The sequence below is a fragment of the Chiloscyllium plagiosum genome, unplaced genomic scaffold (genome assembly GCF_037043375.1).
Source record: "Chiloscyllium plagiosum isolate Xiang-an unplaced genomic scaffold, Cpla_swu_hap1 HiC_scaffold_4, whole genome shotgun sequence".
NCBI classification, from domain to species: Eukaryota; Metazoa; Chordata; class Chondrichthyes; order Orectolobiformes; family Hemiscylliidae; genus Chiloscyllium; species Chiloscyllium plagiosum.
In genome coordinates, this window is record NW_028270142.1 from 118249315 (window position 1) to 118272025 (window position 22711).

The 22711-nt window shown below is 41.5% G+C and overlaps 1 protein-coding gene across 5 annotated transcripts in view; it reads right to left on the reverse strand.

Annotated features, from left to right (window-relative positions):
- The window catches only part of zfat (zinc finger and AT hook domain containing), a 148624-nt gene that overhangs the window by 35270 nt on the left and 90643 nt on the right, over window positions 1-22711 (reverse strand). For all 5 annotated transcript variants that reach the window (XR_015757035.1, XM_087986618.1, XM_087986619.1 and 2 more), the window contains 2 exons: window positions 2549-2636; window positions 1027-1176 (listed from right to left, as the gene is read on the reverse strand). Coding sequence is in view for 4 of the 5 variants with exons in the window: in XM_087986618.1 (XP_087842744.1) it covers window positions 1027-1176; window positions 2549-2636 (238 nt within the window). In the remaining variant the exon portion in view is untranslated. The remainder of the gene's footprint in view (window positions 1-1026; window positions 1177-2548; window positions 2637-22711) is intronic.

Consider the following 22711-nt stretch of genomic DNA (forward strand, 5'->3'; position numbering starts at 1 on the left):
ACACTACACAAACTTTGCCAGATCTTTGCCCACTCATTTAACTTTTGTCTTTTTGTTGCCTACTTATGTCCTCTTCACATCTTAATTTTTAATTTATTTTTCAGTTATTAGCAAAGTTGGCAACTGTGCTTTCCAGTCCTTCATCCAATCTATTATAAACAGGAGAAGTCCCTGTGGCAATCTTCTCAGTACATCTTGTTAATATTAAAAAGATGCATCTATCTCAACCCTTTGCTTCCTGTTATTGGAAAATCTTCGAGTCATGCTGACATGCTATCACTGAAAACTTGAGTTTTTATTTTCTGCAACAGCCTTCAATGTGGCACTTTATCAAATATTCTGGGAATTTCAGTACAGTACGCCCATAGGAAAAGCTGCTTCCTCAAAGGATTCCAATAGTTTAGTTAAATATTAATTTTCTATGCTGTTGGAAAATTTGAAAATTTGTTGTTGAAAATCTCTAAGCACTCCTGTAAAACTCCTTTCATAACATTTACCCTGCGACAGAGGTGAAGCTTACTGACCTGTAGTTCCATCTTTTCTACGTCCCTCCCTTTTTGAATAAAGGTGTTACATTTGCTCTAACCTGATGGTACCTTCCCTGGATCAAGGACCATAGTAGTAAAGATTGTGTATTTTTATTTTTGGATTGTTAAAAATATGGAGTTAATTTTTTTTATTGTGGGAGCACTGTCATCAAAAAAATTCAAACAAAGTCAAAAGCCATCTTCACAGCGCACTAGGAAATAGTAATTTTATCTATATCTGCAGATCTGTTGTAAAGAAAAAGTCCAAAGCTAGAAGGACCACAATGCATGACAGGTTGGAAAACTCACCTTCTGTAATTTTATAAAGTTATGGTATTTTAATTATTATCACACATAGCATTGTTCATTGTCTGCCCTTCTATTTATAATATTGAGCATGTTAGATAGAGCCCATGGAAATGTATACCAGCAGCACACAGTGCCTTTGGGAGAATGAATAAAATTAAGAAACATACTCAGTGTGTTTGTGTATTCATACCTTCATGTGCCCAAATATGACGCTGCAGATCCGTACCATTCTTCCGGAAATAGCAGTCACAATAAGGACATTTCACTGCTCGTTTTCCAATCAATCCTTTTAGTTGTACTCGTTTCCCTAGAATCTCTGAGATTGTGCTCATGGGGACCTCTGCAAGTGGATGTTACAATGACTTAAATAAAAGTGAATTCATGGCCTGTTAGGCCACATAAACAGCCTTTGAATTAGAACATTGTATGACATGGGCAGATAAATACCAAAGGTGAAATTGAATTAATAGAGAATTTTTGAAAATTTATGGAAGATTCTTGCTTTCAGTTTTGAAGGGCTTCAGATGTGAGGAGGCAGAACAGTCTAAATTGGTATTGGAAATGATCCAGTGAGGATGTTAGAAAAAAAATATATTTTACCTAAACATAAATTTAGAAAGCATGAGCAAATCAGACTTTAAATGAAAATGTATCAGACTTATCCCTTCATTTCATAAAAATAAAAGGCTATCAAGTTATAGGTCACAGAATCATGCAGTGTGCTGCCCATCTAGTTTGTACTATCATTGATGATGGATGGTTTGGAGCGGTCTTTATGTGCCGTTTGACTTAAGGAAATACTCAAACTCCCTGCTGGTAAATGACGTCCCATTGTCCATGACCAACACTGCTGGGAGTCTGTATATCGTGAACGGTGCTCGCAGCTTCTCAATCCATACAATTGATGCTGCCCATTCTGCAAACTGCACTGGATTGATAATTGTTTCACTCTCCAGCCGTGTGTATTTCCACCTCTACTTCTGCATACAAGGCAAAAGGCACCGGGCAGGCATTACAAAATCTTGGCATTGTTTCTTGGTCAACATGCAAAGTAGCTTTGGGCCCTTTGATAGTCCCAAGCCCTTCCTCAGATACTCCTGGTATTTCACTAGGACTTCACTGAGGCATCCATTTTCTAATCGAAAAATATTGAGCCAATCAAAGAAAATCTTTCTCAATCAATTCCACCCCAAGTGTCCATTCTTCATGTGTGCCGAGCCCTTGACATAAAATATTTACAATCAAACCCAACTGTTCCTAACATATTCACATGCATGCATTTTAAGTACATATTATCACACGGCAATCAGGCTTATGGGAAAAGGGGAAAATTATTTTCCCTTCTTTAGCCTCAAGATACTGAAGAATAATCCAGCATTTCAACCATTGCATCAGATGAAATGGTGAATTATCTGTCAACAGAGCATGAATATTTCCTTTCCACAACATAGATTATAAATATAGGCTTTACCAATGAAGTTGATGAATTATGAAGTTATCCTGTTAATAAACTGACAGAGAAAAATTGACCTCTGAACTTAGCAAGTGTCACTCAGCTTTCACTCTTGGAATTATACGTAATTCAAAACACAAAAGCTTTTCCTCTTTGGTTATTAAGCTGACCTTGAATTTATAAACTAACAGACAAAAGAGACTAAATTTATTCAGCAGAAATATCAAGACATATCTGTGGTACAAGTGTGGTAACTTACCTGGATGATATGAGGTGATGTGAGACTTGATAAGACGATCATCTGAAAAGGATTTTTCACAAACTGGGCAAGTATAAGTTTTCCTCTCCTGAATGGAAGTATTGTAAAACGAGAAATCAAAACACACTCAGCATTTTGCCCACAAGTGTATTCATACATATAGCCATACACAAGAAAAGTGTTGCATCTAGTGTGCCATTTTGCATTCTGTTAATTGTGATTGAAGTCACAAACAATCCTGATTTTGAAGTCTATAATTGTTCCTTGTCACTAGGTCACAATTTTAAGGTCCATATCAACAAATACCAGCCAGACTTTTCAGCAATGCCTACATCCTGAAAATAAATAATGAAAACATTATATGAAATGCAGGTCATGCAGAATGCATAACAACATAATAGATTAAATTTAGCCTCTGGCACAAGTTGTTCTTTTACTTATTCATGGAATAAGAGTGGGGCTGATTAAGATTGCTGATCCTCTTATAATTGAGTGGTTTGCTAGCCATTTTAGAGGGCAGTTAATAGTCAACCACATTGCTGTGGGGTTGGGGTCACATATAGGCCAGACAAAATAATGTCAGCAAATTTCTTCCTCTAAAGAAGATTAGTGAAGCAGATGAGTTTTTGATGATAATTCAGTGGTTTCATCACCATCATTGCTGATGTACACTTATTTTTTAATTCCAAATTTAATGAATTTAGTTTGAATTCTTCAGTGCTAGGGTGAGATTGGAATTTATTTCCTGGGGTCAGTAATTGAGATCTTCAGTTTACTAATTCATTAACATAACCACTATGTTGCCATAATTAACTCATCCAGAAACTGCAAGTCCTCCATGTTGGTAAATTAGACTGGAATTTCATAGAAATTTCTGTCAGTTCATGTTAAAAGTTTGTGAATTGGAAAGTGAGACAGAAAATAATGTACTATTCAGTCAAAACGAAAGCACTGTGAACTAAGTTATCAGGGAGACGCTCATAAAAAAAGTCATGTATGTGGTTTTCATATCTTATTAATATCAGGTATTAACAGGGACGTAAGATATTAATCACAAAGACTGGGGGTGTGAGTGGGGGCTGGGGATGGAGTGCTGGGGGGCAGAAAAGGTGCTGATAGTGCGGATTAAGTGATGGGAATGTGGGAATGGCAGAACAATGGTCTGTCTAATTTCCAAACTGAAAAGAACAGATGCTCCCACTGGAGTGAGTGGAGGGGAGAGGGGACATGGTGACAGAGAATGTAACAAGTAAAGCGGAAGTAAGGTGGAAAATTGGGAGTGACTTCACAATCTGAAGGTGTTGAATTGAACATTAAATCGAGAAGGATGTAAAGTGCCTAGTTTGAAGATGAGATGTTGTTCCGCCAGGTTGCGCTGTTTTTCACTGGAGCATTGCAGCATGGCGAGGACAGGCAAGTGGGTATATGACCATAAGACCATAAGAAATAGGAGTGGAAGTAAGGCCATTCGGCCCATCGAGTCCACTTCACCATTCAATCTTAGCTGATGGGCATTTCAACGCCACTTACCCGCACTCTCCCCATATCCCTTAATTATAAAAGCATATACGAGCAGTATGCGGGGTTAAAATGACTGGCTATGCGAAGGTCGGGGTCATGCTTGCGCATGGACTGGAGATGTTTTGCAAAGTGATCACCCCATCTGCATTTCGTTTCTCCAATGTAACGTAGGTCACACTGACTGCAGCGAATGCAAAAGACCAGATTGGAGCAGGTACAGGTGAAATGCAGCTTTATCTGGAAAGTCTTGACCTACTCTTGGGAAATAAGGCAGGGCAAGTGACTGAGGTGTCAGTGAGGGAGCACTTTGGGGCCATCGACTATAATTCTATGTTTTAAAATAATAATGGAAAAGGATTGACTGGATTTAAAAGTTGAAGTTCTAAATTGGAGGAAGGCCAATTTTGACGGTATTAGGCAAGAACTTTCAAAAACTGATTGGGGGCAGATGTTCGCTGGTAAAGGGATGGCTGGAAAATGGGAAGCCTTCAAAAATGAGATAACGACAGTTCAGAGACAGTATATTCCTGTTAGGATGAAAGGAAAGGCTGGTAGGTGTAGGGAATGCTGGATGACTAAAGAAATTGAGGTTTTGGTTAAGAAAATGAAGGAAACATATGTCAGGTATAGACAGCAGAGATCAAGTGAATCCTTAGAGTATAAAGGCAGTAGGACTATAATTAAGAGGGAAATCAGGAGGGCAAAAAGAGGACATGAGACAACTTTGGCAAATAGGGTTAAGGTGAATCCAAAGGGATTTTATAAATACATTAAGGGCAAGAGGGTAATTAGGGAGGGAATATGGCTCCTTAGAATTCAGCAAGGCAGCCTTTGTGTGGAGCTGCAGGAGATGGGAGTGATACTAAAGGAGTATTTTGCATCAGTATTTACTGTGGAGAAGGACATGGAAGATATAGAATGTAGGGAAATAGATACTACATCGTGAAAAATGTCCATATTACAGAGGAGGTGGTATTGAATGTTTTAAAATGCATAAAAGTAGATAAATCCCCAGGACCTGATCAGGTGTACCTGAGAACTCTGTGGGAAGCTAGAGAAGTGATTGCTGGGCCCCTTGAGATATTTGGATAAACGATAATCACAGGTGAGGTGCCAGAAGACTGGAGGTTGGCTAACGTGGTGTCACTATTTAAGAAAGGTAGTAAGGAAATCCAGGAAATTATAGACTGGTGAGCCTGATATTGGTAGTGGGCAAGTTGTTGGAGGGAATCCTGAGGGATAGGATGTACATGTATTTGGAAAAGCAAGGACGTATTAGGGATAGTCAACATGGGAAAATTTTGTGCGTGAGAAATCATGTCTCACGAACTTGATTGAGTTTTTTGAATAAGTAACCAAGAGGATTGATGAGGGCAGAGTGGTGAATGTGAGCTATATGGACTTCAGTAAGGTGTTTGACAAGGTTCCTCGTGTTAGACTGGTTAGCAAGGAATACAGGTAGAACTAGTCATTTGGATACAGAACTGGCTCAAAGGTAGAAGATAGTGGGGGCTGCTTTTCAGACTGGAGACCTGTGACCAGTGGTGTGCCGCAAGAATCAGTGCTGGGTCCACTGCTTTCCCTCATTTATCTAAGTAACGTGGATGTGAACATAGGAGGTGTAGTTAGTGGTTTGCAGATGACACCAAAATTGGAGGTGTAGTGGACGGTGAAGAAAGTTAGGCGAAAGTGAGGACTGCAGATACTGGAGATCAGAGTCAAAATTAGAGTGGTGCTGGAAAAGCACAGCAGGTCAGGTAGCATCCGAGGAGCAGGAAAATTGATGTTCCGGGCAGGAGCCCTTCATCAGGAATGAGTACTTCAGAGTAAAATGGGATCTTGATCAGATGGGCCGAGTGGCAGATGGAGTTTAATTTAGATAAATGCAAGGTGAGGTATTTTGGAAAAGCAAATCAGTGTAGGACTTATACACTTAATGATAAGGTCCTGGGGATTGTTGCTGAACAAAGAGACCTTAGAGTGCATAGTTCCTTGAAAGTGGAGTCGCAGGTAGACATGATAGTGAAGAAGACACTTGGTATACTTTCCTTTATTGGTCAGAGCATTGAGTATAGGAGTTGGGGCAATACAGGACATTGGTTAGGTCACTTTTGGAATATTGTATGCAATTCTGGTCACCTTCCTACTGGAAGGACATTGTGAAGCTTGAAAGGGTTCAGAAAAGATTTACGAGGATGTTGCCAGGATTGGAGGATTTGAGCTTTAGGCAGAGGCTGAATCGGCTGGGCCTGTTTTCCCTGGAGTGTTGGAGGCTGAGGGGTGATTTTATAGAGGTCTATAAAATCATAAGGGGCATGGATAGGATAAATAGACATGGGGTGAGGGAGTCCAGAATTGGAGGGCATAGGTTTAGGGTGAGAGGGGAAAAATTTAATAGGTACCTAAGGGGCAGCGTTTTCACACAGAGGGTGGTGCATGTATGGAATGAGCTGCCAGAGGAAGTGATGGAGGCTGGTACAATTACAACATTTAAAAGGCATCTGGATGGGTATATGAGTAGGAAGGGTTTAGTGCAATATGGGCCTGGTGCTGGCAAATGGGACCAGGATATTAGGACGGCATGAATGCGTTGGATGAAGGATGTTTCCGAGCTGTACATCTGTATGACTCTATGACTGTTTAGGACCTTGGATACTGAGCATGGAAGAGACGGGTGTTGCACCTTCTGCGGTTGCATGGGAAGGTGCCATGGAAAGGGGAGGTGGTGTTGGTAGTCATCGAGGAATGGATTAGGATATCCCAGAGGGAATGGTCCCTGCAAAATGCAGACAGTGGGAGTGAGGGGAAGATGTATTTGGTTGTGGCATTCTGCTGGACTTGTCTGAAATGGCGGAATCCTTTGAATGGGGAGGCTGTTGGGGTGAAAAGTGAGAATAGGGAATCCAATCACACCATTGTGAGTGATGGGAAGGGGCAAGAACAGAAGCACAGGTGATAGGTCGGATGCAATTGAGGGCCTTGTCAACCACAGTGGTGGGAAACCACGGTTAAGTGGTGGAGGTTGGTACAATTACAACATTTAAAAAGCATCTGGATGGGTATATGAATAGGAAGGGTTTAGAGGGATGTGGGCCAAGTGCTGACAAATGGGACTAGATTAATTTAGGATATCTGGTCGGCATGGATGAGTTGGACTGAAGGGTCTGTTTCCATGCTGTACATCTTAATGAATCTGTGACTAAGTAAGCCATGTCAGCAGCACTGTTTTGGAAGATGGCATCATTCGAACAGCTGTTTGCAATAAGCAAGGTATTAACTGTATCCAACTTGGCCATGTTTCCAAGACTTTCAAAAGAATGTCCAACATTAGATGATTCTGCAATTGGATACTTGCTGCATAATCATGAATGTGCGAGGAATTACAGCAATTTAGGAATGTCAATCAGACTCATTTCTGCTGCATAGACTGGAACTATGTCCAAGGGTCTTTTAGAATCATTTTGTGGCCTTCCTTATTGGAATCTTCCACTAAAGACTAGGCGATACTGTCATTTATGTATAACATAAATTTTGACTGATAACATTACTAAGTAAAATAAAACTGTAAAAAAAAATTACTAAGGGCCCAAAGGACTGTGGAATCTGTAAATCAGAAACAAAAAAAAGAGAAATGGAAAAGCTGAGCAGGACTAGCAGCACCTATGGAGAGAAATCAGAGTTAATGTTTCGGGTTGATCCAAAATGTTAACTCTGATTTCTCTCCATAGATGCTGCCAAATGTGCTGAGTTTTTCTGGCAATCTCTATTTGTTTCTGATTTCTAAATACCTGTTCTGTTTCTGATATTTTCTACATGGGCACACTGAAACCATGGTTCTAGGTGCATCGGTGTCGTCACTATAGCTGCAAGGCAATGAAGGCACAGACAAATTGAGGAGGAACAAATTCACCAACAGTTGCAGAATAAGCTGCCATATGAAGAAGTCAGAAGAGAAGGTCTCCTCAGTATGCAGAAGAGACCCAGGATGCTATTTCCTCCAAATGAGAGCTACTATTTAGTGCAGATGTCATACAGTCATAGAGGTCTACAACAAAAAGGACATTTGGCCATTCAAGCCTGTGCTGGTCAAAAACAAGCACCTAACTATTAGATTAGATTACTTACAGTGTGGAAACAGGCCCTTCGGCCCAACAAGTCCACACCGCCCCGCCGAAGCGCAACCCACCCTTACCCCTACATTTACCCCTTACCTAACACTACGGGCAATTTAGCATGGCCAATTCACCTGACCTGCACATCTTTGGACTGTCTAATCCAGTTTTCCGGTACATAGCACGGTACATCTTGGTATGTTAATTGCACATTTAAATACTTCTTAAATGTTATGAGGGTTTCACCTCTGCCACTCTTACAGGCAGTCTCCTGGGACACCATCATAGAACTATGTCATTTGCTTGAGAAGGGCTGTATATACAGTACATTGCATTTTGAGTGCCATATTATAACATGGCAGGTTTCATCAATAAAAAAGATTTTCATTCAATAAATATACAAGTCATCTGAGACCATCAGTACTAGCGTCATAGTCATAGAGTTGCTTTGCACAGAAATAGACACTTCAGTCCAACTTATCCAGATATCTTAAATAAATCTAGTCTCATTTGCCAGCATTGAGCCCATATCTCTCTAAACCCTTACTAGTCATGTACCCATCCTTTTAGATTAGATTAGATTACTGTGGAAACAGGCCTTTTGGCCCAACAAGTCCACACCGACCCTCCAAAGAGCAACCCACCCTGACTAATGCACCTAACACTATGGGCAATTTAGCATGGCCAATTCACCTACGCTGCACATTTTTGGACTGTGGGAGGAAACCGGAGCACCCGGAGGAAACCCACGCAGACACTGGGAGAATGTGCAAACTCCACACAGACAGTTGCCTGCGGCGGGAATTGAACCCGGATCCCTGGCGCTGTGAGGCTGCAGTGCTAATCATTGAGCCACCATGCCACCCCTATGGTGTAAATGTTGTAATTGTACCAGTCTCCACCACTTCCTCCGGCAGCTCATTCCATACATGGACCACCCTCTGCATGAAAGCTTTGCCTCTTAGATCCCTTTCAAATCTTTCCCCTCTCATCTTAAACCTATGTGCTTGGACATATTTACATGTTCTCCCTGTGTCTGAATGAGTTTCCTCTGGGTGGTCCGATTTCCTCCCAAAGTCCAAAGATGTGCAGGTTAGGTGGATTGGCCATGCTAAATTTGCCCATAGTGTCCAGGGAGATATAGGTTAGCTGGGTTAGCCATGAGAAATATCGGGTGACAGGGATAGTGTGGATCTCAGTGGAATGTTCTTCGATGGGTTAGTGTTAACTTGATGGACCAAGTGGCCTGCTTCCATACTGTAGGGATTCTATTCTATTCTATTCAGCCTCTCCCTATAGATTAAACACTCCAACCCCAGCAACATCCTTGAAAACCTTATCTGCACTCTTTCAAGCTTCACAACGTCTTTCCTATACATCCTAGAGATCTGCGTAAGCCCTGGATGCTGTCTTAATGCCTATATTTTTGCTAATTCTAAGGTTTTGGCTTCACTTCAAAGATATGATACCTGAAAAGAATGGCTGCTGGGACAAAAAAAAAGTTACCCTCTGCGACCATAGTTAATGACTGCATTGTGTGACCTCTTGAATGAGCATGAGTGGAGATAGAATGCAACCCAATCTTTCACCAAGACTCTTGTGGAGCAGATGATGGATGAACTTCTGAATATGAGTTCCTATGCTACTGTTAGTTTGGAGGAATTGAAGGCGTAGTATAGGTGTCATATAATCCTTAAAAACTGCAACTATATCAGGAAACAAAGAGATGGGATGGATGCTGAGGAGTCAGAAGAGCAACAGCAATATCCCAAGGAGGAAAAATGAGAAAATCGAGCAGGAAGAACAACATCTTCAGTGTGATAGAGCACTATAGTTTAAAACCTTACATTTATGTAAATTAAACTTCATCTGCCACTGCTCAGCCCATTGGCCCATCTGATCAAGATCCTGTTGTATGCTGAGGTAACCTTCTTAACTGTCTACTACACCAGTATTAGAAACTTTTGTTTCCATTTTTATATTCTGAGCTAGCTCCCTCTTACAGTCCAATTTCTTCTTCTTGATTAATCTTTTAGTCATTCTCTGTGGTTTTTTAAATGTTCTGAGCAATCATCTGACCTCCACTCAACTTGATACAGTTATATGCTTGAGTATGATGCTTTCCTCACCTTAGATGGTGTGTTCTTCCTTTAGAATTTTCCTTCATAGTAGGAATATGTTTATTCCAAATATTGTGAAATATCTCCACAAACTCCAGGGAGCTCTGAGAGAAGTTAAAGAAGAGGACCTCAAAGGTAGTACCACGTGCTAGCCAGTGTAGAAATGAAAAAATAGGCAGGATGAACACGTGGCTTGAGAGATGGTGTAGGAGGGAGGGGTTCAGATTTGTTGGACTTGGGACCGGTTCTGGGGAAGGTGGGACTATTACAAAATGGATCGTCTACATCTGAATCAGGCTGGAACCAATGTCCTTGGGGGAGTTTTTGCTACTGTTGTTGGGGAGGTTTTAAACTAATGTGGCAGGGGGATGGGAACCAGAAGAGAAAACAAGTAGACAGTGAGGTGGAGACTGGAAACTGCAAGAATCATGAAGATAGCATTAATAAAGGGAAGAGTAGACCGAGAGCACATGAACGCAAAAGAACTAGTGGCCTGAAATGCATCTACTTTAATGCAAGGAGTATCGTGTGTCAGGCAGATGAACTTAGGGCTTGGATTAGTGCCTGGGAGTATGACGTTGTTACAATCACAGAGACTTGGTTGGAGGAAGGGCATGATTGGCAACTAAATGTTCCAGGATATAGACGCTTCAGACAGGACAGGGAGGAAAGTAAAAGGGGGAGTGGAGTTGCATTGCTGGTCAGGGATGATATCACGGCTGTGCTAAAGGAGGACACGATGGCAGTCTTGGGTAGTGAGGCATTATGGATGGAGCTGAGAAATAAGAAGGGTGCAGTTACATTGTTGGGGCTGTATTGTAGGCCTCCCAACAGTGAACGTGAGGTAGAAGAACAAATAGGTAAACAGATTATGGAAAGATGTAGAGGCAATAGGATAGAGGTGATGGGAGATTTTAATTTTCCCAACATTGACTGGGATACACTTAGCGTCAGAGGTCTGGATGGGGCCGAATTTGTAAGAAGCGTCTAGGAGAATGTTCTAGAGGAGTATGTCAATAGTCGGACAAGGGAAGGGGCCATATTGGACCTGGTACTGGGGAACGAGCCAGGACAGGTGGTAGAAGTTGCGTGAGGGGATTTCTTTGGGAACAGTGACCACAATTCTGTAAGTTTTAGAATACTCGTAGATAAAGATGAGAGTGGTCCTAAGGGAAGAGTACTAAACTGGGCCAAGGCCAGTTATATCAAAATTAGGCAGGAGCTCGGAAATGTGGATTGGACCCAGCTATTTGAAGGGAAGTCCATATTTGATATGTGGGAGGCTTTCAAAGATAGGTTAAAGATAGTGCAGGATAGGCATGCCCCGATGAAGGCCAAGGATAGGAAGGGCAAGATTTGTGAACCGTGGATGACAGGAGAAATTGTACGACTAGCTAAGAGGAAAAGGGAAGCGTACATAAGGTCTAGGCAGCTAAGAACAGAATTGGCCCTGGAGGAATATCGGAAGATATGGGCAAGTCTTAAATGAGGAATGAAGCGGGCTAAAAGGGGTCATGAAATAGCTTTAGCGAGCAGAATTAAGGAGAATCCCAAAGCATTTTATTCTTACATAAGAAACAAGCGGGCAACTAGAGAAAGGATTGGTCCACTAAAGGATAATGAAGGAAGGCTATGTGTCGAACCTGAGAGAATGGGTGAGATTCTGAATGATTACTGTTCACTGAGGAGAGGAAGATGATGAATCTTGAGATTAGAGATAGAAGTTTGATTAGTCTGGATTACGTTGACATAAATAGGGAAGATGTGTTGTGTAGGGTAGAGGTTATTAAGGTAGACAAATCCCCAGGACCGGATGGGATCTATCCCAGGTTGCTGAGGGAGGCGAGAGAGGAAGTAGCTAGACCCCTGACAGATATCTTTGTGGCATCCTTAAACACAGGTGAGGTGCCAGAGGACTGGAAGGTTGCTCATGTTGTCCCCCTATACAAGATGGGTAGTAGAGATATTCTGGGTGACTACAGACCAGTGAGCCTGATGTTGGTGGTAGGAAAGTTGCTGGAGAGGGTACTGAGGGATAGGATCTATTTATATTTAGAAAAGAATGGGCTTATCAGTGATAGGCAACATGGTTTTGTGCGGGGGAGATCATGCCTTACCAACTTAATAGAGTTCTTTGAGGAAGCGACCAAGTTGATAGATGAAGGAAGGGTTGTTGATGTCACAGACATGGACTTTAGTAAGGTGTTTGATAAGGTTCCCCATGGTAGACTAATGGAGAAAGTGAAGTCATATGGTGTGCAAGGTGGATAAAGAACTGGTTGAGCAACAGGAGACAGAGTAGTAGTTGAAGGGAGTTTCTCGAAATGGAGAAAGGTGACTAGTGGTGTTCCACAGGGGTCAGTTTTGGGGCCACTGTTGTTTGTGATATACATAAATGATCTGGAAGAGGGCACTGTTGGTATGATCAGCAAGTTTGCAGATGACATGAAGATTGGTGGAGTAGTATTAAGCATAAGGGACTGTTAAAGAATACAAGAAGATATAGATAGACTGGAGAGTTGGGCAGAAAAGTGGCAGATGGATTTCAATCCAGACAAATGTGAGGTGATGCATTTAGGCAAGACTAATTCTAGAGCGAATTATACAATGAATGGAAGAACCTTGGGAAAAGTTGATGGGCAGAGAGATCTGAGAGTACACGTCCATTGTACCCTGAAGGTTGATGCACAGGTGGATAGAATAATCAAGAAGGCATATAGTATGCTTGCCTTCATTGAACGGGGTATTGATATAAAAGCTGGCAAGTCATGTTAAAATTGTACAAGACATTGGTTCGGCCGCATTTAGAATACTGTATCCAGTTCTGGTCACCACATCACCAAAAGGATGTGGACGTTTTGGAGAGGGTGCAGAGAAGGTTTACGAGGATGTTGCCTGGTATGGAAGGTGCTAGCTATGAAGAGAGGTTGAGTAGGTTAGGTTTGTTTTCATTAGAAAAAAGGAGATTGAGGGGGGACCTGACTGAGGTTTACAAAATCATGAAGAGTATGGACAAAGTGGATAGAGACAAGCTTTTTCCGAGGTTGAAGGATTAAGTAACGAGGGGTCACAGTTTCAAGGTGAGAGGTGGAAAGTTTAAGGGGGACACACGCGGCAAGTACTTTACACAGAGGGTGGTGGACATCTGGAACGCATTGCCAGCAGAGGTGGTAGAGGCAGGCATGGTAGATTCATTTAAGATGCGTCTGGATAGATGCACGAGTAGGTGGGGAGCAGAGGGATACAGATGCTTAGGAATTGGGCGACAGGTTTAGACAGTACATTTGGATCAGCTCAGGCTTGGAGGGCCGAAGGGCCTGTTCTTGGGCTGTAAATTTTCTTTGTTCTTTGTTCTTTAAACAGTTGTTGCTGTGTCTCTATCAATCTAACCAATGGCAGATTATTTCTTCTAGCTGAGCTTTCATTCACACATTGTTATCCATATTTAGGTTTAAAATGAGGCTAATGTTTATAGTATTAGACAGATTAGAAAGTTGATTCTGACATGTGGGAGGCTTTCAAACATGAGACAACGAAAGTTCAGTGAAAGGGTGCTCTGTTCATGTGAAAGGTAAGGCTGATAGGTTTAGGGAACATTGGATGATGAGAGATATTGAGGCTCTGGTCAAGAAAAAGAAGGTATACGTCAGGCATAGACAGCTGGGATTAAGTGAATCACTGAGGAGTATAGGGAGAGTAGGAGTACACTTAAAAGAGAAATGAGGAGGGCAAAAGGGGTCATGAGAGCTTGGGCGATTAAGATTAGGAAAATCCTCAGAGATTCGACAATTGGAATCGCAGATGGAGTATAACTTAGATAAACGTGAGGTGCTGCATTTTGGAAAGGCTAATCAAGGCAGGATTTATACATTTATTAGTAAGGTCCTGAGTAGTGTTGCTAAACAAAGAGACCTTGGAGTGCAGGTTCATATTTGTTGAAAGTGGTGTCCCAGGTAGATGTTATAGTGAAGAAGGCATTTCGTATGCTTGCCTTTATTGCTCAGTGCATTGAGTATAGGAGTTGGGAGGTCATGTTGCGGCTGCACAGGACATTGATAGGCCACAAGAATGTTACCAGAGTTGGAGGGTTTGAGGTGTAGGGAGAGGCTGAATAGGGTGGGAGTACTTTCCATGGAGGCTTACGGGTGACTTTATAAAAGTTTATAAAATCATGAATGAAATGGATAGGCTAAATAGACAAGATCTTTTTCCCAGGTGGGGAGTCTAGAAAGCATAGGCTTAAGGTGAGAGGGGAAAAATTTAAAAGATACCTAAGGGGCAACTTTTTCATACAGATGATAGTGCATGCATGGAATGAGCTGCCAGAGGAAGTGATGGAGGCTGATACATTTGCAACATTTCAAAGGCATCTGGATCGATATTTCAATAAGAAGGATATGGGCCAAATGCTGGCAAATGGAAATAGATTTATTTGGGCTATCTGCTCGACATGGAGAGTTGGACCGAAGGGTCTGTTTCCATGCTGTACATCTGTATGAATCCAAGTACTTTAGGGGCAAAAGAGTAAGGTAGCTAGTGCGTCTTAAAGATCAACAAGGCTGACGATATTGGAACCACAGGAAGTGGATGAGATACTAAACAAATATTTTGTCTCAATATTTACTGTGGAGAAAAACATGGAAGAAGGGAAATTGTGATGTCTTAAAGAGAGTCCACATGACAGAAGAGGAAGTGTTGAAGGTCTTAAAATGCATAAAGGAAGATAAATCTCCAGGATCCGTTCAGGCGTATCCATTGTAGGAAGCTAGGGGAATGATTGCTGGGCCCCTTGCTGAAATATTTGTATCATAAACAGCCACTGGTCAGGTGCCAGAAAACTGAAAGGTGGCTTATGTTGTGCCATTGTTTAAAAAGACTGCAAGAAAAAGCCAGAGAACTATAGACAAGTAAATCTGACATTGGTGGTGGCTAAATCGTTGCACGGATTTCTGAGACATATGATATACATGCGTTTGGAAAGGCAAGAAATGATTAGGGATAGTCAGCATGGCTATCTGCATGGAAAATCATGTCTCATAAATTTGGTTGAGCTTTTTGAAGAGATTATCAAGAAGACAGATGAAGGCAAAGTGGTAGACATTGTCCACAAGGACTTTAGCAAGGCCTTCAACAAAGTCACACATGTTAGACTGGTTAATAAGGTTAGATCACATGGGATCCAGGGATAAATAACCAACTGGCTTGACAGTAAAAGACAGAGTCATGGGGTAGAGAGTTTTTTTTAACTGGAGGCCTGTAACCAACAGTGTGTCTGTTTTGAGTTCATAATTTCTACCAGATGTGGATCAGAATATAGGAAATTTGACTATTAAATTTGCAGATTGTAGACTTTGAAGAAAGTTATCCAAGTACAACAAGATCTTGATCGATGGGTCAAGAAATGGCAGGTGGAGACAATTTAGATAAATGCAAGGTGTTGCATTTTGGAAGGCAAATCAGGGCAGGTCTTACACAGTTTGTGGTAGACCCCTGGGGAGTGTTGTTGAACAGAGGGACCTAGGTGTAGAGGTTCACAGTTTCATGAAAGTGGAGTAGCAGATAGACAGGGTGGTGAAAAGGTATTTGGCATGCTTACCTTCATTGGTCAGAGCACTGTGTAGAGGGGTTGGGACACAATATTGTAGCTGTACAAGATATTGGGAGGCCACTTTTAGAATGCTGCGTAGAATTCTGGTTGCCCTGCTATTGGAAGGATGTTATTAAACCAGAAAGAATACAGGAAAGATTTACAAGGATGTTGCAATGACTGGAGCGTTTGAGTTATAAACAGAGTATGGATAGGCTAGTACTTTCTTCCCTGGAGCATCGGAGGCTGAGGGGTGACCTTATTGAGGTTTATAAAATCATGAGAGGCATAGCCAAGATGTTTTTCAAAAAGGTAGAGGAATCCAAAACTAGAGGGCATAGGTTTGATGTGAGGGGCAAAAGTTTAAAAGGGACCTGAGGGGCAACTTCTTTACATAGAGGGTGTTGCATGTATGGAATGAACTGCCAGAGGAAGTGGTACAGACAGGTACAATTACAACATTTAAAAGACATTTGGGCAGGTACATGAGCAGGAAATGCTTAGTAGGATATGGGCCAAATGCAGGCAAATGGGATTACTTCAGTTTATAATACCTGGTATGCATGAACAAGTTGGACCGAAGAGTCTGTTTCCATCCTATATGTCTCTATAACATTTTCCCTTTCAATCTGAATGAAAATTTTAATCTAATTGTGGTCACTACTACTTAGACGTGCATTTATTCTGAAGCCATTAAACAATCCTGTTACTTTCCACAACATCATGCTCAAAGTGTTAGAATATCAGAGATTAGAGAGTTTAAATTACCTGAAGTATTAAAGTTTAAGGTGATTTAATTGAAATTTTTAGGATTTTGACAATAATTGATAAGGAAGAGGGAGGAAGAAAAACTTTTTATGCTTACAGGGGATCTCAATTAAGGATCATATCATTGAAATAAGAGAAAAGCCTTTCAGGAGAGAAGTCAGCAAATGGTTATCGAAGTTTGGAACAATAAATGGTAGCACAATCAATAATCTTAATTCAGACATTGATAGAATTTTTAAGGTCTTTGAATTTTAAAGGTAGAAATCAGATATTGAATTCCGTTTGGTGGATGGAATTAACAAGAAGTCCAATCAAAATCTCAGTGAACAGAGGAAAACGTTCAAAGGTTGTGTGGACTAATTTTGTTCTGATGTTTTGAATGTCTTAAGTGGACATGAGATTATGAGTTTATTTTAAATTATAACACAAGAACATAGGAAATATAAAGTTAAAAATCACACAACACCAGGTTATAGTCCAACAGGTTTAAATGGAAGCACTAGCTTTTGGAGCACTGCTTTTTCATCAGGTGGTTGTGGAGGACAACAATTGTAAAACAAAATTTATAGCAAAAGTTTACAGTATGATGTAACTGAAATTATACATTGAAAAATACCTTGATTGTCTGTTGAGTTCTTTCATTTGTTAGAATGACCATGATAGTTTCACTTCTTTCATATGTAAATCACAAAACGTTTTTCAAAAGTTACATTCTCAGGTTAACTGTAACAATCGGTGTCAGCCCAGATAAGATGTTGAAGGTGTTAGCCCCCTGTGTTCCCTGTCTGTGCCATAATGTTTAGACTGATTCTAATCTAAAAAACGAGTTGACAGAGTCTTACATGGATTCATGCAGTTTTTGAGCAAAGTACAATGTAACTCTGCAAGTACAAATTCACCCCATATATGTGTGTCTGGGGTGAGGGCTTGTCAGTGTCTGTAAGAGACAGTGTATATGTCTGTGTGTGAGTGTAAAGTGGTCTAAGTCTGTGCAAGGATGCATGTGTGAGTGTGGGACTGTGTCTGTCTGTAGTGTGCGCATGTGTGTGTGTCTGGGATGGGAGGATTGAAAGTGTTTGCGAGAGAGAGTATATATGTGTGTGAGTGTAAAGGGGTCTAAGTCTGTGAGAGAATGCATTTGAGATTGTGGGACTGTGCGTGTCTGTAGTAGTGTGTGTGAGTGTCTCTGTGCATGTCTGTATAGGGGCGTGTGTGTGAGTGTCTGTCTGTCTGTCTGGGGTGGGGGTTGTGAGTGTCTGTGAGAGACAGTGTATAAGTGTGTGTGTGTGTGTGTACACGGGTCTAAGTCTGTGAGAGAGTGCGTGTGGGAGTGTGTGTGTCTGTAGAAATGTGTGTGTGTGTGTGTCGGTGATGTGGGGGTTGTGAGTGTCTGTGAGAGAGAGTATATATAGGTGTGTGTGTGTATGTGAGTGTAAAGGGGTCTAAGTCTGTGAGAGGGTCATGTGTGAGTGTGGGAGTCTGATGTCTGTAGGAGTGTGTGTGTGTGTGCTTGTATGGGATGGGAGGGTTGTGAGTGTCTGAGAGAGTTTCTGTTTGTGCGTATAGTGCAATGGTGATCACCTGTAGTGTGACATGAACCCAGGTTAAGGTTGAGGCCCTCCCTATGGGTACCAAACTTAGCTATCAGCCTCTGCTCGGCCACGTTTCACTGCTGCCTGTCCCGAAGTCCGCCTTGGAGAATGGTTCCCTCACGGTCTGAGGTCGAACGTCCTGGACTGCTGAAGTGTTCTCCAACTGGGAGGGAACACCCTGCTTGTTGACTTTTGTGCAGTGCCCATTCATCCATTGCCGTAGCCTCTGCTCAGTTACACACACACACACACACACACAACTTTACACTCACTCTCACACATATATATTCTCTCACAGACACTCACAACCGCCCCACCTCCAGACACACACACACACACTCCTACATTCACATATGCACCCTCTCACAGACTTAGATCCCTTTACACACACACACACACACACATACATATATACACTTTCTCTCACAGACACACAAACCCACATGCAAACATACAAATATACGTTTGTGGGGTGATTTTGTACTTGCAGAATTACATTGTACTTTGCTCAAAAACTGCATGAATCCATGTAAGACTCTGTCAACTCATTTTTTTAGATTAGAATCAGTCTAAACATTATGGCACAGACAACAGGACACAGTGGGCTAACACCTTCAACATATCTGGGCTGACACCGATTGTTACAGTTAACCTGAGATGTAAATTTTAAAAAAAGTTTTGTGATTTACATATGAAAGAAGTGAAACTATCATGGTCATTCTAACAGATGAGAGACTTAACAAACAATCAAGGTATTTTTCAATGTATAATTTCAGTTACATCACACTGTAAACATTTGCTATAAATTTTATGTCTTACAATTGTGCCCTCCACAACCACCTGATGAAGGAGCTAGTGCTTCCAATTAAACCTGTTGGACTATAACCTGGTGTTGTATGATTTTTAACTTTGTACACCCCAGTCCAACACCAGCATCTCCAAATCATAGGAAATATAAGCATTCTGTCAAGCCTACTATAACATTGAATGTGAACATGGCTGCTTTGGATCTCAACTCCAATTTCACACCTGCTTCTCAAATCCCTTCATTTTTTAACTGATCAATTATCTTTCTGTCTCATCCTTAAATATGTCCAATGATGACAATCCAAAACACTCTGATGTAGAGAATTCCAAATAATCACAACCATTTTCGTCAGGTAATTTCTCCTTATCTCAATTAAAAACGATCAGAATTTTATCTTGAAACTGTCCTCCTTGTTGCTGATCCTCCCAATAAGGAAACAAAATCTTAGTATATATACTTCGGGCCCACTTTCGTAATTTTGAATATATTAATGAAATTACCCTTCATTCTTCTGATTTTCAAAGGATGTACAAGCCAATTTAAACAGCCTTTCATTCAAGGGACCACAGAGAATCACAGGAGTGTTATGGTGCAGTAGGAAGCTATTCTATTGGTGAGGAATGATATTCAGTCCCTTGTGAGGGGGGAGCATAGAATCAGGAGATGTAGAGTCAGTATGGATTAGAGCTGAGAAATTCTAAGGGTAGAAAGACCCTAAAGGGAGTTATCTACCGGCCCCCAACAGTAGTCTGGATGTAAGATGTAAATTGAATAAGGAGTTGAAATTTGCCTGTAGCAAAGGTATTATGTGGGATTTCAACATCCAGGTAGACTGGGAGAATCAGGATGGTACTGGACCCCAAAAAAGGGAATTTGTGGAGTGCCTCCGAGATGGATTCTTACAACAGCTTGTACTAGAGCCTACCAGGGAGAAGGCAATTCTGGATCTGGTGTTGTGCAACAAACCAGATTTGATCAAGGACCTTGAAGTAAAGGAACCATTAGGAGGTAGTGACCATAATAAGTTTTAATCTGCAATTTGAGAGGGAAAAAGGAGAATTGGAAGTGTCAATATTGCAGTCGAACAAAGGGAACTATGGAGCTATGAGGGAGGAGCTGACCAAAGTTCAATGGTTCAATACCCTAGCATGGACGGCAGTGGAACAACAATGGTAGGTATTTCTGGATATAATGCAGAAGGTGCAGGATCAGTACACTCCAAAGAGGAAGAAAGATCCTAATGGGAGATAGGGGCAGCTGTGGCTGACGAGGGAAGTTAAGAACTGTATAAAGATAAAAGAGAAGTATAACATAGCAAAGATGAGTGGAAGCCGGAGAACTGGGAAACTTTTAATGAGCAACAGAGGATAACTAAAAAGGAAATATGTGGAGAAAAATGAGGTATGAAGGCAAAGTGGCCAAAAATATAAAGGAGGATAGTAAAAGCTCTTTTAGGTATGTGAAAAGAAAAAAAAATGGTTGAGACAAAAATTGGGCCCTTGAAGACAGAAACGAGTGAATGTTTTATGGGGAACAAGGAAATGGCAGAAGAGTTGAATAGGTACTTTGGATCTGTCTTCACTGGGGAAGACACAAGCAATCTCCCAGTTGTAATAGTGGCTGAAGGACCTAGGGTAATGGATAAACTGAAGGGAATTTATATTAGGCAGGAAATGGTGTTGGATAGACTGTTAGGTCAGAAGGCTGATAAGATCCTGGGACCTGATGGTCTGCATCCCAGAGTATTTAAAGAGGTGGCTCTAGAAACTGTGGACGCATTGGTAGTCATTTTCCAAGTTCTATAGATTAAGGATCAGTTCCTGCGGATTGGAGAGTGGCTAATGTTGTCCCACTTTTCAAAAAAGGAGGGAGAAAGAAACAGGGAATTATAGACCGGTTAGCCTGACGTCAGTGGTGAGAAAGATGCTGGAGTTAATTATAAAAGATGAAATTACGACTCACTTGGATAGCAGTAATAGGATAGGTCAGAGTCAGCATGGATTTATAAAAGGGAAATCGTGCTTGACCAATCTTCTGGAATGTTTTGAGGATGTAACTATGAAGATGGACAAGGGAGAGCTGGTGGATGCAGTGTACCTGGACTATCACAAAGCATTTGATAAAGTTCCACATAGGAGATTAGTGAACAAAATTAAGGCACATGGTATTGGAGACAAAATAGTGACTTGGATTGAAAACTGGCTGGCTGACAGGAAGCAAAGAGTACTGATAAATGGGTCCCTTTTAAAGTGGCAGGCGGTGAATAGTGGGGTACCACAAGGTTCGGTGCTGGGATAGATGAAGGTATTAAAAGTAATATTAGCAAATTTGCTGATGACACAAAGCTGGGTGGCAGGATGAAATGTGAGGAAGATGATATGAGAATACGGGGTGACTTGGACAGGCTAGGTGAGTGGATGGATGCATGGCAGATGCAGTTTAATGTGGATGAATGTGTGGTTATCCACTTTGGTGGCAAGAACAGGAAGGCAGATTACTATCTAAATCGAGTTTAGTTAGGTAAAGGGGTTAGTACAATGAGATCTGGATGTTCTTGCATATCAGTCAATGAAATCAAGCATGCAGATACAGCAGGCAGTGAAGAAAGCATGCTGGCCTTCATAACAAGAGGAATTGAGTATAGGAGCAAAGAGGTCCTTCTGTAGCTGTACAGGGCCCTAGTGAGACCGCACCTGGAGTATTCTATGCAGTTTTGGACTCCAAATTTGAAGAAGAACATTCTGGCTGTTGAGGGCGTGCAGCGTAGGTTCACAAGGTCAATTCCCGGAGTGGCGGGACTATCATATGTTGAAAGATTGGAGCGACTGGGCTTGTATACACTTGTTTTTGCACTCTCTCTAATATGTTCACTTCCTTCCTGTAATGTTGCATCCAGAACAGTAGTCAATATTCCAGCTGAGATCTAACAAGTCTCTTATATTTGTTTTCAATTGTGAGTCTTCACTGTACTGTCCAGAGTGTGGTGCTGGAAAAGCACAGTGGGTCAGGCAGCATCCAAGGAACAGGAGCAAGAGCCCTTCATCAGGAGGGGACTATAGAGTGGATGTGGAGAAGATGTTTTTACTAGTAGGACAGACTAGGACCCAAGGGCATAGCCTCAGAATGAAGGCACAGCCTTTTAGAATTGGCATGAGGAGGAATTTCTTCAGTCAGAGGGTGGTTAATCTGTGGACCTCAAGTCATTAAGTGTATTTAAGATAGAGAGGTTCTGAGAAAGGGTTACTGGACCCAAAACGTTAACTGTGATTTCTCTGCACAGATGCTGCCAGACATGCTGAGCTTTTCCAGTAACTTCTGGTTTTCTTTCTGATTTATAGCATCTTCAGTTCTTTCAATTTTTATTTAGACAGGTTCTTGATTGGTAAAAGGCTCAAGGGATACCGGGAAAAGGCAAGAAAATAGGGCTGAGAAACACATCAGGCATGATTAAATGGCAGAGCAGTTTTGATGGGCCAAGAGACCTAATTCTGTTGCAATGTCTTATCCTTCTGCTCTAATGAGGCCAACTTCGACAAGTGAGCCTCCAAAATGTCCATCTTCTTCCTCAAAACTGTTGTCGACAGGGCCATCAGCCTGGTCTGACCCATCTCCCCTACTTCTGCCCTTAACCCCTCTTTCCCTCCCACAATAGTTC